This window comes from Acipenser ruthenus, chromosome 2 (genome assembly GCF_902713425.1).
Source record: "Acipenser ruthenus chromosome 2, fAciRut3.2 maternal haplotype, whole genome shotgun sequence".
Classification (NCBI taxonomy): Eukaryota; Metazoa; Chordata; class Actinopteri; order Acipenseriformes; family Acipenseridae; genus Acipenser; species Acipenser ruthenus.
In genome coordinates this window covers 39851487-39870794 of record NC_081190.1, presented here as the reverse complement: position 1 = coordinate 39870794, position 19308 = coordinate 39851487, and the positions used below count along the sequence as shown (strand labels likewise).

The following is a 19308-nucleotide window of genomic DNA, read 5'->3' as shown; positions in this document are numbered from 1 at the left end:
TGTTTGCGTCCCACCCTTATCACTTCTGATTGGCTAGCTGATCTACTATGGTTACAAAGAAAGCGAGAAATGGCTGCCGAGCCAGCCTCTGGCAAGGCACAGACTAATCTTTTAAATTTAAGGTATTATTTATGTTTTTTGCAAATTAGTAAATACATGATCCTGCTTTCTTAATACATGAACCTGATCATTTTTTACTAGATTTAAACAGAAGCGATATTTTTTTATTTATTGGACATGCACAATCCATTGATTTGTGAAACTATTAAAACGTGAAGATTGACAAATATGTTTATAATGATAGAAATTAAATTCTGAGATTATGTACAATATTTTATTATTATTTTAAACTGCTCCTGTTCACACACAGCATAACCAATCAACATGAAACTTGGCAGGTATCATCCTGTGTAGATTGCAGTTAAGATGCAAAAATAAATTGCGCATCAACCAAGATGGTGGCCTGATGCATTTTTTGGAAAAACTTTTCAAAATCTTCTTATTGGGAACCAGTGAACCGATTGATCTGCAATAAATTTTACTATCAAAATGGCTGCCACCAAATTCACCAAAACGCACCCAAACATCAAACTGTTTCTGTTTGTAAACCGTTTAACCAACTAACTCCTAGCTTGGTAGTCGTCATCCTGGGGACTATGGAATTGAAATATGGCAAAATGGTGTTCTTTCATAAAACAAGATGGTGGCTAGACCTACATTTTGTTCTTAAATTTAAAACCGCTTTAGTTGAACACGGTTTAGTTGATTAACTCCAAAGTTGACAAGCATCATCCCTGTGTCAATACAATTGACTTTTTCAAAAATGGTGTTTGTGCTTAAAGCAAGATGGCCGCCTGACACATTTCTTTAACAACATTTAAAAATCTTCTCCTTACAAAGTGCATGGTTACTATGTAACACATATAGGAAACCATATGTGATCTATCCAAAAATGACCTTGCCTGCGACCTTTGACCTCTCCTTAAGGTTGAATGTAAAATTAGCTTATAACTCCTTACAGTGTGTAGACAGGGTCATGGTTACTATGGTGTTTAAAGTTATAAAGCATCGTGAGATAATAAACTAATCCAGTATGTTGAATTGAAACTGCTCCATAAAACTGAGCTGCTCCATAAAACTGATCTGTTGCTGACACTTGTGCTGCAATGCTACAGCTTGCCAATATTTCCAACTGGTACTGAGCTTGGAAGCCGTAAAACTGCCTGGCAGTTCTAGTTATAGTTGTATTAGTATGTTACTTAAATTTACGAGTAAATGTGTTCCAAACTGCACTGAAAGGAACATTTCCTTAAGGTATGTTATACATTTGTTAAGATGAGGTGGGGTCACAGGGAACCTTTTGTGTATCTTGAAGAATTTAGTGAACCCGTCAAGCTACAAGGCTATATCCGCCCCTGTTAATCAATAACTGATTGATTGTGTTCACTGTTAAATAAAACCAAAATCCTACAAGTTATATTCTACTTTTTTCTATGTGTTTTGTGCGACGGGGAGGGGGCAAGTACATTCTTGTCCCATGGACAAGAAGTTTTTTCAAAAATTGCACACCCCTGTAAATAGTAGTGACACTTTCTATATAATAAATAAAGGATTATGAAATTTAAACATCCCAAATGTGTCTCTAGTTTATTTCTGTCTGTGCAAATATGAAAAAATACTGAAGAAAGGTAATATTTTAATGATGAAAATGGTAGTATTTACAATTAACTTAAAGTGTTAGTTTTACTCACCTGTAAAAAAAAATCCCATAAACAAAACAGAAATATTTAAGTATCTCATTTTTCTCTTTGTTAGACGTGACCCTGGTGCTGGAGGTGAGTGGGTTTTTTTTTAAATATTTTTTTTGTTTCTTTTTTCATATAATAATACTTGTTCTACAGTATATATATATATATATATATATATATATATATATATATATATATATATATATATAAAGAAAAAGAAAAGGATATTTCAGGTACTTAAAAAGGTAGAATAATTGATTACAAATCAATTATCAGGACGTTTCGGACTACAAGTCCTTCTTAAAGCACTGTTTTTAAGTACCTGAAATATCCTTTTCTTCTTTTTCTTTTTTCTTATTGATCATTTTGGTACACAGCAGTTTTCCTTTTTCTTTTTCTCAAACTTTATATACAGTGTATATATATATATATATATATATATATATATATATATATATATATATAGTTAATAAATGACTACTTTATTAACTACTTTTTAACTGTAAGTCATGTATTTATGTATGTATTTGTATTTGCACTAGTTGTATTACCACCTCCTCCTGGAGAAGAAGATGATATTTATAATGATGTGGATGATCCCGACTTGAACGTAAGGTAAATGTTTTCAAAGATTATCAAAGATCCTTAAAAGGAAAACCACAGCACTTCAACCACAGGAGATTAGATTGCAGTACTATTTTAACATGTTACCACTTGTGGTAATGAAAGACGATTTAAGCAATAACACCTGACAAAGAAGGAATTGACAGAAACTGGACTACGTTTTATGGCTGTAATGAACCAGAAAGGTTATTTCAAAGAGAAAGCTATAATTGCAATGCTATTTGTCAATGAAGGTGTATTTGGCTTTTCTTTGTTCACCTTGTGGTGCCTAGGCATATTTATTCCAAATGTGGTTATTGATTTTGTTTTTTTTTTGGTTGGGTGTCTTAAGCCACATGATGCTGAATAATCAGCTAAAGCTTCACTTATTATAATAATAATAATAATAATAATAATAATTATTATTATTATTATTATTATTATTATTATTATTATTATGGGCCTCATTTACAAAGCATTTACCGTACGCAAAACATAATTACCTGTGCAGTTCTGTCCCCGTCCTATTTACTATTCCCATTATGTGCGGAAGACAAGGATTTGGATGCAAAATGAAAGGGGCAGAACAGTGCCATCGTCTCATTTGCATTGAATTAATTGTGTTTACGTATGCAAAGCAGCATGTTAAACACAGATAATGAGCTGCCATACATTCACAAGCTATTCACAAAGCTCTGACCAGGATTTAAGGTCCTGTACAGCCATAACGTGTCAATGCGACACTATGATTTATTTTGGGCTAATTGTATGTAGACTACGATAAAAAGAAAATATGCTGAAATAATTTAGTTTCAATTTAAAATAATATTATATTATTTACATGTCCTACAACGTGAAGCCTATTGTGTAATATATGTACTGAGAACACATGTTTATTAGGCTATTAACATATTTTATTTACTAAACAAACATGAATCGATTGAAAACATACAAATACATATATAGTATTTTAATTAATTAATTAATGTCAAAATAAATAAATACATATACTAACTAAACTAGCAAATAAATAAATAAATAAATACATACATAAACCTCCTAAGATAAAGAAACACCTCCCCCAAACCTGAAGAAAGAAATGTAGCAAAACATGTAAATACTTAACCTCAAACAAAAAAAAACAAAACAAACAAAAAACAGGTCCGACCTACAGTTGAACTCGGAATTGGAGTTGCAGTCCTGAGAGCTACACATTATACATGCACGCAGTGTGGAGTAGTGGCTAGGGCTCTTGACTGTTCACTGAAGGGTCCTGGGTTTAATACCAGGACACTGCTGATGTACGCTTGAGCAATGAATTGCTTCAGTAAAAACCCAGCTGTGTAAATGGGTACCAAAATTTATATGTTAAAAAAACAAGTTGTAGTTCGCTTTGGAAAAAAGCATCAGCCAAATAAATACATTATTATTTTTATTACAAATAGGCGAGACCACCATAGTGCTGATGAAAAACCCACCCAAACCGACCTCTATTTCACATATCTTACAATATACCTACCTTTATTCATAAAACCGCCTGGAACACTCAGCTCATAAGTTCCATTTGGGATGAAAATGATACACATAATAAAACTAAGTGAGTTAAGACAATACTAAAAAAACCTACCCAAACAACCTTTAAATACCTTTATTGATCAAACAATATTAGAAGCAAATTTCAACTGACATAATGTTACAAGATTCATCACAGTTGTAATTAAACATAGTTACAATGTACATTTTTCTGTAAGTTCTGGCTTTAACAAAATTGGGAGGTTATGTTGTAACAATAAATCTTGTAGCATTGCGTCATACAGTTGAATTGAGTTCAAATTCTGGTACCTATGTATACAGTTGGGTTTCCAATTAGTTAGTAAATAGTATGTGACACTTTGGGAAATACCAAGCACAGTCATCTCAATTTTCCTCCTGTAATTCTGGCCAAATTACCATTGCTTAGTAAATGAGGCCCTATATGTGGTTAACTGTCATTTTGTTATAAACAGTTGAACAGCTTTATCGTTAAGACTGCAAGTCCAATCGCTATAATTAGAGGGTGCATCAACTGTCTCCCTTGCTAGATTACAATCTTGAAATGTTATCAACTCTAAGGCTGCATTCACACTGGGTCCGTTTCAAACAGGCTCGGTCTGGTTTGTTTAGTTTGAAACAATGTATCAATGTGCTTGCTGTTCACACTTATCTGTGAGCAAAGCGACCGAGTTCGTTTGGAATGCGAGCAAAAGTTGTTTTTTTTTGGTTTCTGTTTTTTTCAGGACCGAGTTTGTTTGTGTTCACAGTGCCGTTTTCAAGTGAACTCGGTTCATTTCTATGGTGTGTGAACCAGATGTTTACAATATCCTGCAAGGCATATTGAAAGATGTCAGCTCTTGATGTATTGCTCCGGTATTTAATATAGCATGTTTTAGATTCTTACATATTGCTGTGGAAGAAAGCACTGGGGGAGAACTTCGCTAATTTAATGAATACATTTCTTGAATGCCTACAGTAGGAGAATAATACAGCTTACACAATTCTTCACGGTTCTCCTAATGCTGGCATTAAGTAATTTGAGAAAAGACTGAATACATTTTACTATTTTTGTGAGTTTTATCCAATTTGGCAAGATTGTGGTGTCTGACCAAATTTTTTACCAGAGCTTCAGTTTCTCGCACTGTCCATGTAGTTTAGGATTACCAGATTTCCACAGTGAAAAAACAGGGAGTTTTTTTTTCTTTCATTTACTGATGCTGTAGCAACTCTGAAGCCAAAAAAAATTAACATCAGGTGAATTTATTGCAGATGATAACAACTCATTATTTTCTTTATAATGTCATCTAGTCAAAACATGTTAAATGTACAAAAAGCCAGATTTAAAAAATAGATCAGCTATTACCATTTAAACATATGGTATAAACCTATTTAGAATGGTTAAACAAATAATTCATAATTATTTTTGAATGGCACTAACACACAACCTAATACATTTCTCTGCTATTATTATTATTATTATTATTATTATTATTATTATTATTATTTTTATATACTGTTTAAATTTAGTTGTCGCCAATGTTTTTTTACCCCGGTTTTCTCCCCAATTTGGAATTATTATTTGTATCCCGGTTCACCGCTGCAACCCCCTGGCGACTCGGGAAACGGAGGCTGGAACACGCGTCCTCCGAAACGTGTACCTGCCAATCCGTCATTTTTCATATTGCGGATCCACAGCGAGGCCACCAGAGGGCAACACAGATCTGATGGCTCTACTGCAGAACCGCAGGCGCCCTATCGGCCACAGGGGTCGCTGGTGTGTGGTGATCCATGGATTCCCCTGCCGACCTCAGCCCTCCCTACCCAGGCAGAGCTCTGCCGATTGTGCGCCGCCCCCTAGGAACCCCCGGTCACGGTCGACAGTGACACCTCTGCTATTATTATGAATAACTTGCTGAGCATGCTGATACAGTTTTGTACTTAAAAAAAAAAAAAATGCAATAGCAAAACCGGGACGATTAACAATTTTACTGTTTCTGACCGGGACCAAAAATGTACCGAACCGTACTGAGTGCAGACCAAACCCTCTAAATGGACCCAGTGTGAACACAGCCTTACACTTGATGCACCTTATTGTTATCACCTTATAATCACAAACAATACACCTAAACATACATAATAAGATTGTAAAGTCAATTCTAATCCTTGACGGAATTAGTCTTAGTCTGTAATGTTGGGGGTACATTATTATTTGTATTATTATTATTACAATTGATAACCAAGTGCATGCTCTAAAGTTCTGCCTCACAGGAAGATCCAAAGTCCAGCTCCTGGTCCTGGGGGCTGTTGAAGATGATAAAAGGCAAAGATGACAAAAAGGGAAATGTAGAAGAACATTTGTAAGATGCCAAAAGCAAACAAAAACAAACAAACAAACAAACAAAACAACATAATGAAACTAATGATTAACAATAACTAATGTAATTAATTCAATTACACTAATAAGGAGACTCTGATTTAATGGGTGTAAAAGAGCAGGTATAGCACACTGCCTCTATTACTTGAATAGTTCACAATCATTCAAGTTTAGCCCAAGAAAGTAAGAGTATAAAATATACCAAAACAAATATGCAGTAATCTGTTTTTTCATTGGCAGAGACAACTGTTTTACCTCCACTGTTATGGGAGTATGTTGTATATATGGACACTTTTGCATCTTTTAAATCCTATAGCATCAAATTACATTGTACGAGTCACATCACTAAACATGTCATTGACTCTGTGTTAATCTCAGAGATGATGGTAAATCCTATTGTATATGGTATTCTGTGGACGTAACCAGCTGATGTTTATTTCAGATTAAAATAGATCCTAATGCTTCACCCATGTTTCTCAACTTCAACAAACAAAGCCATAATGAACAAGAGGTGCATTTATCAACGATTGCTGCATGCACAGTACAATGCTACCAAGATCTAAATGCAAACTAAATTACATTTCCATTGTAGTTTCCAAGTATTTTTGTTACATTGGCTTTTAGTTGTCATATCCATAAGATATAATCAACTTGTACAGGAAATACAGAAGTTTCCTCGCTCATTTGTTAAATCATAAAAGCCACAACTGTATCTAAGTGTCAATAGAAAATGAAAGTCTTATGTCTTTTAGGAAATACATGCTTATCACTTTCTGTCCTGCTGCTGTTTAATAACTACAGTTAGGCTCTCATCAGTAGTGTCGGTTTTCTGAATAGACTACACAGTTGCCTGTCTTCTAATTGGAAACAAAATTCTTTATATACTGTAGTTGGTTATGTGTTGATACATGCATGCTGCAATACAGTTGAATGTGTCTTACTTAGTTCATTAATATGGTTAGATTATGGGTTAAAATAATATATAATATTGCAATGCCACAAACAGTAAACATTCAGCGATTAGACCTGAAGCATCTGTGTAAGCAACAAGCAGATATATGGGGCTCTATTCACAAAACATTAGGGTCTGATTTAAAGAATGTTCTGTTAAGGGCTGTTTTTCCAGTCACATTATGATTTAATTAAATAAAGTTTGTAGTTTTCGAAGCCTTTTCAAATGTTTAAGAGAAGGTTTCTTACTTTAGTCAAATTCTTCAAAGCTCAGTTTAGCCTAAAATAAAAATTTTCTTCCAAACTGTAACATTTAATTGTTACCCATAATCTATATTTGTTCTCTTTTCTTTTTGTATTAAATGCTGCTATATTCCAATTATATGACTGATATATATATATATATATATATATATATATATATATATATATATATATTAGTAATTCAGTGTTAATTTCACAGAATACCTCCACCGACTGAGTTTTCAAAAGGTAAGAAAATGTTTTGTTTAACATTCATTTTAATCTGTGTAGTTGGTTATATTGACTCTGAGATGCACCTACAGTACAGGGAAATTGAATATAGGTATTGGCAATATCACAACAGAGCATGTGGGGAGGCAGAACCTCATAATTTGCAAATCTCAAGGAGTCAGACATCAATAAATCTGCATCTCTTGTCGAAGTCTGGAGTGTTTTTCTGAAGTTTTATCATTGTATTTGTTGCTGACAGTCCACTGCAGTGATAAAAAAAGAAGAAACAATGTTGAATTTAAAACTTCTTATTGAACCAACAGAGTTTAATATATATATATATATATATATATATATATATATATATATATATATATATATATATATATATATATATATATACGAAAAAAGAAAAAAGAAAAGGATATTTCAGGTAGAATAATTGATAACAAATCAATTATCAGAGAATATCGGTTGCAGGTTCTTTTACTGTCCGTTTATCAAGGAAGTATTTTAGTGCTTGTAAATATATATATATATATATATATATATATATATATATATATATATATATATATATATATATGTGTGTGTGTACAAGCTTTCAAGACCACAGTTTAAACTTTAAAAGGGAAATTACTTGAACTTTTGTGTATTTTTAAATGATATGCTGATTCAGTAAAAGGTATCACCTTCAACATTGTTTCTTCTTTCATTTTTCAAATTGTATACCTAGGAGATTGATCCTTAGTCCTGTATTGATTTAAGGCCATCCTTCCCTTTTTCAGAGAAAGCACCAGCACCAACAGATGACGAGATCTATGATGATGTGGACTCACATGATTTCCCTCCACCCCCACCAACATCCAGGTAATAATGTTTTCATCCTCCACCCAATGTACAAACAACAATAATAACAAGCCCAGTGTCAGTAAAATACAGCCCAGCCTCACCTGCCTTGGCTGTACAGACTTACGACCTCATTTACAAAAGGGCACTAAACATTATGATGCACCACAATTTCAATTAGTGTGCACATTCATGATTTCCGTATTTACTATTGCAATGTTATTCATTATCATGCAAAATAGTGGGCATATTATGGTGCACACTGATTTTATCGTGCCACACTATGGTAATCAGAATGAATATGTAATGTGTATGGTAATGTATGACATGTATTTAAATGAGGCACCCAGCTCAGAATAATGAGATGAGCTTAATTCATACTGTATTTACTAAAGGGTGATAATCGTAGTGTGTACCTTAAAGTGAGCGATAATTAGTTCATTTGGAAACCAGGCTTTATACACTGATAGGCACACTATTTAAACCTATTTTTCTGGGCTGAAATCTATTTGGCATCATGGAGGCATTACTTGCATTAAAGTTTTCAAATAGAGCAGTGAAAATTACCTGTGAATAAATGTTAGAATTTCTTAGATTTTATTTTATAGTTCATTATGTTGGTACAAATAATAGGGTGGTTAAATAAAACACAGGACCAAAGAAGGTATTATAATTAAAACAACCTCCTCCACTAGAATTTCTAACTCCTCTGCGTGCAGTTTTAGTTTGCGTTGCCTCTGCCTGTCCCCAGTGGAGGGCTGTGTCTGTTGATTGCTCATTTTCGGTCAATGTAAGCCACCTCCACCTTTCACAATAAGCCACTGACCAAAAGATACGCCTGGACTGCTGGGGCTTTTTATATCACGGTAAGTCTGTGACATTATCGTGCACATATCGCTCACAATACATGTAGTGTGCACGCTATGGTATGTAAATTAACCAAATAGTGTGCACGTAAATTAATGCGTTCTCTGTTAGTTAATGGGACCGTAAATTTCGATTTATGGTGCACGTTACAGCTACATTTAGTGCCCTTTCATAAATGAGGCCCTTAGAGCTCTCACTGTCAGCAGCTTTAAAAAGCTGTACTTTTCTTTTCTGTCTATGAAATTGCACAGTTGAATGTGGCAAATTTCAGATGCTAAATTTGTTTGTTTATTTTAGTCTCTTGAAGTTGAAAGCTGACCCCAAAAAGCAGAAGAAATTTGAAAAAGAGGAGAAGGAGTTCAGGAAAAAGTTCAAAGTAAGAACATAAAAAGATATATATTTTTTGTTCTGTATACTAAGTAATGTTTAGTTTAGGTTCAGTGGACAATTATGTTCTTTACATCAGCATGTTGATATAAACAAAAGAAACACAAAAAACAAGAAAATAAGAGAATGTAAAAACGGTTTACCTTAGAAGATTTTTGAGGAAACAATATGTCGGGAGAAAAACTGTCACAGTTCAAAGGAGGGATGAGGTAATACATACTAATTCAAGCTTTAAACATTTACTTTGTAGAGCCATTAAAGAAGATGCAATTGGTACTTTACCATACTTACTTCTTTTCTACAGTTTTCTACACTTGGCAAGGCTTTTACCAAGGCATACTGAAATACACTTCTTGCTTTCAAGTAATAATTCAGGTTGCTCTTTTGTTTTCAATTGCCTCTGCCTGCAGTATGATGGAGAAATCCAGGTTCTGCACCAGGTGACAGTTGTACCTGCACTGACAAACAAGAAGTGGGGAGGCAAAGACTTACCCCTGAAGCCTGGGGAGGTGCTGGATCTTATACAGAAGGCAGTAGACAACAAAATGATTTGCAGGAATGACGAAGGCAAATGTAAGTTGGGGGAAATATATATATATATATATATATATATATACAGCTCTGGAAAAAATTAAGAGGTGGAGAGCATGCCAAGACGCATGAAAGCTGTGCTTGAAAATCAGGGTTATTCCACCAAATATTGATTTCTGAACTCTTCCCAAGTTAAAACATTAGTATTGTGTTGTTTAAAAATGAATATGAACTTATTTTCTTTGCATTATTCAAGGTCTGACAACACTGCATCTTTTTTGTAATTTTGACCAGTTGTCATTTTCTGCAAATAAATGCTGTAAATGACCATATTTGTATTTGGAATTTGGGAGAAATGTTGTCAGTAGTTTATAGAATAAAACAAAAATGTTCATTTTACCCAAACACATACCTATAAATAGTAAAACCAGAGAAACTGATAATTTTGCAGTGGTCTCTTAATTTTTTCCAGAGCTATATACATATATATATATATATATATATATATATATATATATATATATATATATATATATATATATATATATATATATATAATTACCCTTTCTGTAATTACTATGTAACACAATTTTTGATCCTGGGTAGTAAGTGTTATTTCCTAATTGCTTATGCCTCAAAAGCATAGAAAATGGCTATTATTCCCCACAAACTTTGCTTTTGTGACCAGAACAGTGATATTTTGAAATTTACCTATTTCCAATGAGAAAATGGGCAAATTTGTGTCTTTTCATTCACATAAAGTCAGAAAAAAACAACATATGAATCCAAATTATTTATACTAAAGTAATGCAAAAATTACTACAAAAGATTTAGAAGTGAGTAGTTTTTCGAGATTTACGATTATACTGTAAATCACTTTCACGAATCAGCCCCCAAATGTAGTCTCCCATCTTGTTCTCGTTATACTGTCCTTAATAGCGGCGTTCAAAGTCCAGTATATCCTGGTGGAAGCGCTCGCCTTGCTCCTCCGAGTACGCTCCGATATTCTCCTTGAATTTATCAAGATGAGCATCAAGGATATGGACTTTGAGGGACATCCTACAGCCCATTGTGCCATAGTTCTTCACCAGAGTCTCAACCAGCTCCACATAGTTTTCGGCCTTGTGATTGCCCAGGAAGCCCCGAACCACTGCGACCAAAGCTGTTCCAAGCCGCTTTCTCCTTACTAGTGAGCTTCTTGGGGAATTCATTGCATTCCAGGATCTTCTTCATCTGTGGTCCGACGAAGACACCGGCTTTGACCTTTGCCTCAGACAGCTTAGGGAAGAAGTCTTGAAGGTACTTGAAGGCTGCCGACTCCTTATCTAGAGCTCTGACAAATTGTTTCATAAGGCCCAATTTGATGTGCAGTGGTGGCATCAGCACCTTCCGGGGGTCCACCAGTGGCTCCCACTTGACGTTGTTCCTCCCCACAGAGAACTCGGTCCGCTGTGGCCAGTCCCGCCTGTGGTAGTGCGTCTTGTTGTCCCTGCTGTCCCAAAGGCAAAGATAGCAGGGAAACTTGGTAAAACCACCTTGGAGACCCATCAGAAATGCCACCATTTTGAAGTCTCCTATGACCTTGATGCCATCTCAGAAAAATGCAGATATGTATCCACTTAGGCAGCTGGAACTAAACTGACCTGATGGGCTTAAGGCCCCTGTATTCATACTACTATTTATATTACTGGAAAGCTCTAGAAAGTTCTAGAAGTTACTCCAAGTTTACTCAGCACTGAATCTATCTGGAATGTTCTGGAAAATAGGTAAATTTCAAAATATCACTGTCCTGGTCACAAAAGCAAAGTTTGTGGGGAATAATAGCCATTTTCTATACTTTTGAGGCATAAGCAATTAGGAAATAACACTTACTACCCAGGAACCAAAAAAAAAAAAAAAAAATTGTTACACAGTGTTATTTCATATGCTCATTTTACTCTGAAATACATTTATTTTCATATTTCATGCTGCTTAAATGGGGATATTTCACTTAAACAACAACATTGTTAAGGGGAAGTGGAAAATTCCAGAAAAATCAACAAGCTTTGTGTGTGTCCTATAAGTATATACCCTTGTAAATCACAGGCTAGGGCATTGCAAGATTAGGCCTTTAATCACAGAGCTGCATCTTGGTTTCTTTAGCTACAGTCTAGAAAAGGTCCATGTATACAAAACTATTTAATCTATCAAAAGAGACAACACTCTGCATTTGCCTCATGACTCATTAAGCTTTGTTAATATGGGGGTCCCACTATTAGAAATACTGTACAAGCACCATTCAGTAGCTTTATAAATAGCTATGTCCTTTCTAAGTGTTCTTCCATCTACTAAGTTAATTATGGTAGAGGAAGATTGAAAATTGAAGATTGAAACATGCAGTTGCCCGGCGATATCTGTGGTAAAGTATATATATATATATATATATATATATATATATATATATATATATATATATATATATATATAACTAGTAGTTAAAGTAAGCATTTTGACTTCCTGGTTTCTTTATTTGATTGCTGCAATGTTTCTAATAATGTGAGTATTTTCAGCAGATTAACCTTTACATTAAATAAAGCAGACTCTTGTGTTAGCTTTATTGTGCATGTGTGTTTACAAAGCATAACATGTATCTATTTTCTTTTACAGTTGGCTACGTTTTAAACAGCAATATAATCGCTGAGTAAGTAAAAAAAAAAAAAAACACTTTCATTTTGCATTTAGCAGATTAGATGCTGAAGAGGGTTGCATCTTGTGGTAGACCACATTGTATGAGTTAATCTATCTATGTAGATTTTAAAACTGTAGAGGGACACAGTGTCTTACCCACTACCCCAAGTGACCACCAAGTTCAAGTTTAAAGCAAGTGTCTGATTTAGGGATTCATCTAGTCCATAATGATATATTGCATGAAAGCAGCTGGAAAAGATTATTTACACATAAACAAAAGGCTTTCACAGTTTAAAATCATACTTCTCTACACCTGAAACACTCAAGTTTACTGTTGCATTTGAAAAGATCATGTCTGTGAACTTTGCACTGTACTCTGTACTGCTAGGTTAGTGGGGGCGATTTCCTGTAAAGATAAAAATAAACAAAGTAAAAGAAAAAATTAGCAAACAGAAAAGGCAGCATTTTGCATTTGGAAATGTGTGGGTAAAGGGACAAGGCAGAATCAAATGAACCCCATGTTCCGAACTGTATTGCCTAGACTGCATGCATATTCCCATCAGGTACAGGTTTTTCATATTTTATATATAATATTGTACCATATTCAATGTAAGCATATTTAAGTCTCAAATGGGAATTTTAAATTGAAATGTTTTGTTTTAAGAGGTAAACGATACAGTTGGCTATTGTGGATTTTTTTTTACTGCTGTTCCTCTGATGCGTTCACAACTTCAGTTGAAGAATGAACATTTAAAAAATGTCATATTTCAAAAATACAATTTCTCTTATAGACATTTTTTCCCCCTAAAACATTTAATGAAGAATATAATCAACTGTTACCAAGACATCCATTTGTGCTGAATATACAAATCTTCTGTTTTTTACAGTGATGCTGATATATATGATGACATCGGAGAAGGTACGTCACATCTAAGAAATGACCTCTATTTAGAATTGTTACAATATGTAGCACAAATGAATAACACACTAGTGGCAAAGACTCATGTTTTTTGTATGCCAAGCAATGTCACAAAAAGTTATTGTCCCTTACAAAACCATGCAGTATCTTTTTATGTATGAAAACATTTAAGCTAATATAAAGGCTGAGTAACTAGTGACATGTTGATGACACCATTGCGGCAACTTATAGAAACATGCTATCACATACTCGACAATTAGAGATCACATAATGTATCTCATAAAATGCATCAACATATATTTTAGCTTATTTTATTTTTAATTTTTCATTTAGTGTTAATACCATACTGTTTCGGAAATTCAAGTATCTTTTGCATATGCTGCTCACCAATCATTTGTTTTCAGTATCTCTTTTCTTCTATGATATACTCTGTTAAAGTTTACTGAATATGACCCATTGTTGTTGTTGTTGTTATTATTATTATTATTATTATTATTATTATTATTATTATTATTATTATTATTATTATTAGGTTGAATTTTAAATTAATAAAACTGTAACTGTGTTATTTTCTTCCCCCAACAGGTTGCATCTATGATAATGACTGAACATCATTCAAGAGACATGCTTTAGCTACTGTATGCCTTTGTATAAACACTCACGCTTTATCAATGCTTGCATCAATGAGTTAAGCCATGTACAGTATATCATGTGTGCTAATGCTCACACACCTCATAGATTATACAGACAATAATATGGGGGCTAGCACCTTGCATAGTACCCTGTAAATTTGAACAGGCATTATTATTATTTTGCATTATTTTTAATGTAACTGCTTTTTTAATATGACTTTCCAATACCTGCAGTATGAGGGAGAAATCCAGGTTCTGAACTAACATTTCCTGAGAGTATTACCAATAACATTTATTTTCTTTATTGCACTAATAAAATTCCAGTGAATTAGCTGTTATACCTGTAGTGAATTTATTACATATCTGTGACCATTTTTAGTTATCGTCATAACTAGGAAATAGCTACAATACATGAGTTATATGATTTTTGTTTTAGATTATAATGGTAATACTGTACATATAACCTGTACCATTATGTCACAATTATTTAACTAGTTTCCATAACAATTTTGTTCTGTATAAATATAAACCAATGCCTCAGATTTACAACAATCTGGTTAATAGCTCTTCATGAATCCAAGTTCTAGGTAAACATTTCAAATAAGGTAAAAAGTACAAATTCTCTGTTTGTACTGTTTGCACCATCAGGGTTAAAATTGATTTTTCCTCTTATATTTCCAGATACTGTACTACTTTTTTTGTAATACTAAAATAAACCAAGTTTAGTTAACTTCTTCAGTGTTACATATTTCACATTGTGTATGTATAAATTGCTGAGGGCACTTACTTTGTGAAAACAAGTATAACAAATTAACATATTGCAAGTGAAGTAAATGCTTTAGTCATAGTATTTTACATATAAAAGGTCATTATTTTCCTTTTGTGTTGCTGGCAATACAGAGTAGGTGTTAACTAGACGATGCTGACGCTTTGAACTCTGGTTAAGGCAAATTAACACTCATGGAAACACTTAATGAGTGCAAGCAAAATAAAAGGACAGGAAATGTTATTTGAGGCCATGACACTTTCAAAGAGGCGGGGTGTAAACCTTGCGATATTTCCTGGTCAAATTTCAATACAGGCAAACGGTTTGGTTTGGCTAAACCTCTCCTACCCTGGCGAGTTCGCAAGCATATGTTCAGTTCAACAGCTTGTAAATGGAAGCCATATTTACAAACCTTTAAATAATGGGGTAAATGCCTGAAAGCAAGACCCCCTGCCCCCCCCCCCCACACACACACACACCCCACACACACATATTTGTTACTTCTACATTCTTATTTTTGTTTTGTAAGTGAGCTATAATTATTTTTTAATTGAGTGCTTTAGTTATGAGGTCATCTCATGAGGTGTTTTTGGAAACATTAAGCATTGAAGGTTTTATACAGTATATTTATTCTCATTAGATCTTATTACTATATTCATAGAATGTCAAAAGCTGTATTTTAAGTAATGGAATTGATGTTATTATTATTATTATTATTATTTATTTCTTAGCAGACGCCCTTATCCAGGGCGACTTACAATCGCAAGCAAATACAAATACATTCAAGTGTTACAATATAAGTCATACAATAAGAACAAGAAATACAATAATTCTCAAGTGTGACAAACCACAATTCAATAATACAGCAGATAATAGTGAAAGTTACATCAGGATATGATTAAGTAGTGATAGTTACATCAGGATATGATTAAGTACAAAATACTACAGATTAAACACTTGGGAGATTACAATATTCTGAGGTACAGGATTAAATGCAGTAAAATAGGGGGCAGATAAGAGCAAAATAAAGCATATTTAAATGAAGGGTGATAGTGTCCCAGGATACAACAGAGGAGTTCTACAGGTGCTGTTTGAAGAGGTGAGTCTTAAGGAGGCGCCGGAATGTGGTCAGGGACTGGGCAGTCCTGACATCTGTAGGAAGGTCGTTCCACCACTGCGGAGCAAGGGTGGAGAAGGAGCGGGCTCGGGAGGCAGGGGAGCGTAGCGGAGGTAGAGCCAGTCTTCTAGTGCAGGCGGAGCGGAGAGGTCGAGTGGGGGTGTAGGGAGAGATGAGGGTCTGGAGGTAGCTGGGTGCAGTCTGATCAAGGCATCTGTAGGCTAGTACAAGAGTCTTGAACTGGATGCGAGCGGTGATCGGGAGCCAGTGGAGCGAGCGGAGTAGTGGAGTAGCGTGGGCGAAGCGAGGTAGAGAGAACACCAGGCGAGCAGCAGAGTTCTGGATGAGCTGGAGCGGACGGGTGGCGGACGCAGGGAGGCCAGCCAGGAGGGAGTTGCAGTAGTCTAGGCGGGAGAGTACCAGGGCCTGGACCAGGAGCTGGGTAGCATAGTTGGTGAGGAAGGGTCGGATTCTTCGGATGTTGCTCAGGAAGAATCTGCAAGTGCGTGCCAGAGTGGAGATGTGCTGGGAATAAGAGAGGCAGGGGTCCAGGGTGACTCCAAGGTTTTTAGCTGAGGAAGAGGGAGAGAGTGTGGTAGATTCCAGAGGAACAGAGATAGAGAGATCAGAGGAGGGGGAGGAGGAGGGAAAGAAAAGGAGGTCAGATTTAGAGAGGTTGAGTTTGAGGTGATGCGAGTGCATCCAGGAGGAAATAGCAGACAGACAGGTAGAGATACGGGAGGAGATGGTGGAGTCAGAGGTGGGGAAGGAGAGGAAAATCTGAGCATCATCAGCATAGAAATGGTATGAGAAACCATAGGATGCGATGAGGGGGCCCAGGGAGCGGGTGTAGAGAGAGAACAGGAGAGGACCCAAGACTGACCCTTGGGGGACTCCAGTCAAGAGAGGGTGAGGTGTGGAGGTTGCTCCACGCCAGGTTACCTGGTAAGTGCGGTTGGAGAGGTAGGAGGAGAACCAGGCCAGAGCAGTGCCAGAGATCCCCAGGTCAGCAAGAGATGATAGTAGAATAGAGTGATCAACAGTGTCAAAGGCAGCAGAGAGGTCGAGGAGAATTAGGACAGAGGAGAGAGAGGCAGCTCGGGCACACTTAAGTGAGTTGGTGACAGAGAGAAGGGCGGTTTCAGTGGAGTGAGCAGAGCGGAAGCCAGATTGGAGAGGGTCAAGCAGAGAGTGGTTGGACAGGAAAGCAGAGAGCTGGCGGTGTACAGTCCGCTCGAGGGTTTTGGAGAGGAAGGGTAGGAGGGAGACAGGACGGTAGCTCTGGAGGGAGGTGGGGTCGAGGGTAGGTTTTTTGAGGAGGGGAGTGATAGAGGCTTTTTTGAAGGCAGAGGGGAAGATGCCAGAAAGTAGAGAGGTGTTGAGGAGGGAGGAGATGAAGGGGAGTAGAGCAGGAGCAGCAGCTTGAAAGAGGTGAGTGGGGAGGGGGTCCAAGGCACACGTGGTGGGTTTGTGACCCTGGAGCAGGGAGGAGAGGTCAGAGTCTGAGAGGGGCAAGAAGGTGGAGAGGGAGGGCGAGTTAGTAGGGGATGTAGTGGGTGTAGGGGTTGGAGCAGGAGGGGGTGCGGGGGAGGGAGAGGTGTTAAAGAGTTTGCGGATATCTGAGATTTTAGAAGAGAAGAAGGAGGCAAAGTCGTCAGGGGAGATAGAGGAGGGAGGAGGAGGGGGGGGAGGGTTTAGGAGGGAGGAGAAGGTAGAGAATAGTTTACGTGGGTTGTTAGTGGAGGCTTGGATTACAGATTGGAAATAAGCACATTTAGCAGAGGAGAGAGTAGAGGAGAAGGAGGAGAGAAGAGTGCGGTAAAGGTCTAGGGCAGCAGGGAGTTTGGTTCTCTTCCATTTCTTTTCAGCAGATCGCAGTGTGATTCTTGCCGAGCGGAGCACAGAGGAGAGCCAGGGATGGGGAGGGGAGGGGCGAGCGGGTCGGGAGGTGAGGGGACAGAGGGAGTCGAGGGAGGAGGTGAGTGAGGAGAAGAGGGTGGAGGTAGCAGAGTCTACGGAGAGTTGTGAAAAGGAGTCGATAGGAGGGAGGTGAGAGAGAGCAGTGGAGGCAAGGACAGAGGGGGAGAGAGAGCGGAGGTTACGGCGAGAGGTGACAGTGGGGGTAGGAGGAGCAGGGAGAGGGGGGAGAGACAGAGAAAAAGAGATGAAATAGTGATCAGAGAGGTCCAGGGGGGTGACAGAGAGGTTGGAGGGGCAGCAGGCCCTGGAGAAGGTGAGGTCCAGTTGACGGCCAGCTTTGTGGGTAGGAGGGGACGGAGAGAGACAGAAGTCGAAGGAGTGAAGGAGAGGGAGGAATCCAGCAGAGTGGCTGGGGTTGGAGAGATGGATGTTGAAGTCACCCAACAGGACAGTCGGGGTAGACAGAGAGGGGAGGGAGGAGAGTAGATAGTCGAGTTCATCCAGAAAGTGAGTGAGAGGCCCAGGGGGGCGGTACAAAACAATGAGCAGGAGTTGACAGGGAGAGGTTAGTTGGACTGCATGAAATTCAAAGGTAGTGACAGAGAGGGAGGTGAGATCAGAGGGGACAGAAAAGAGTAAGGAGGGAGAGAGGAGAAGACCCGTCCCACCTCCCCGTCCGGTGAGACGCGGGGTATGGGACAGGACGTAGAGAGAGGACAGGGCAGCAGGAGTAACAGTGTTATCAGGGGACAGCCAGGTTTCAGTGAGAGCAAGGAAATCGAGCGAGAGGTGGGAGGCAAAGGCAGAGATGAAATCAGCTTTGTTAGCAGAAGAGTGACAGTTCCAGAGTGCACCAGAGAGTGTGCGGGAGGGGGGGAGAGGCAGAGAAATGAGGTTAGAGGGGTTGGAGGAGCAGTAGCGGAGGGAGGGCAGAGGACGAGGACGGGAGGACAGAACAGGGATGTGAGAG

General features: G+C 37.2%; 1 protein-coding gene across 8 annotated transcripts in view; it reads left to right on the top strand.

Annotated features, from left to right (window-relative positions):
- Positions 1-15265, top strand: part of LOC117409499 (FYN-binding protein 1-like) — a 105462-nt gene extending 90197 nt beyond the window's left edge. For 6 of the 8 annotated variants that reach the window (XM_058995845.1, XM_058995825.1, XM_058995836.1 and 3 more), the window contains 10 exons: positions 1816-1835; positions 2291-2363; positions 6140-6241; positions 7673-7701; positions 8472-8553; positions 9697-9775; positions 10197-10359; positions 12964-12997; positions 13872-13903; positions 14489-15265. In XM_058995845.1, coding sequence (XP_058851828.1) covers positions 1816-1835; positions 2291-2363; positions 6140-6241; positions 7673-7701; positions 8472-8553; positions 9697-9775; positions 10197-10359; positions 12964-12997; positions 13872-13903; positions 14489-14511 — 637 coding nt within the window. In that variant the 3' untranslated portion in view covers positions 14512-15265. Of the gene's footprint in view, positions 1-1815; positions 1836-2290; positions 2364-6139; positions 7633-7672; positions 7702-8471; positions 8554-9696; positions 9776-10196; positions 10360-12963; positions 12998-13871; positions 13904-14488 lie in introns of those variants that run through there. The other 2 variants (XM_058995847.1, XM_058995849.1) reach the window with 2 other exon arrangements.
- The last annotated feature ends 4043 nt before the right edge of the window (positions 15266-19308 follow it).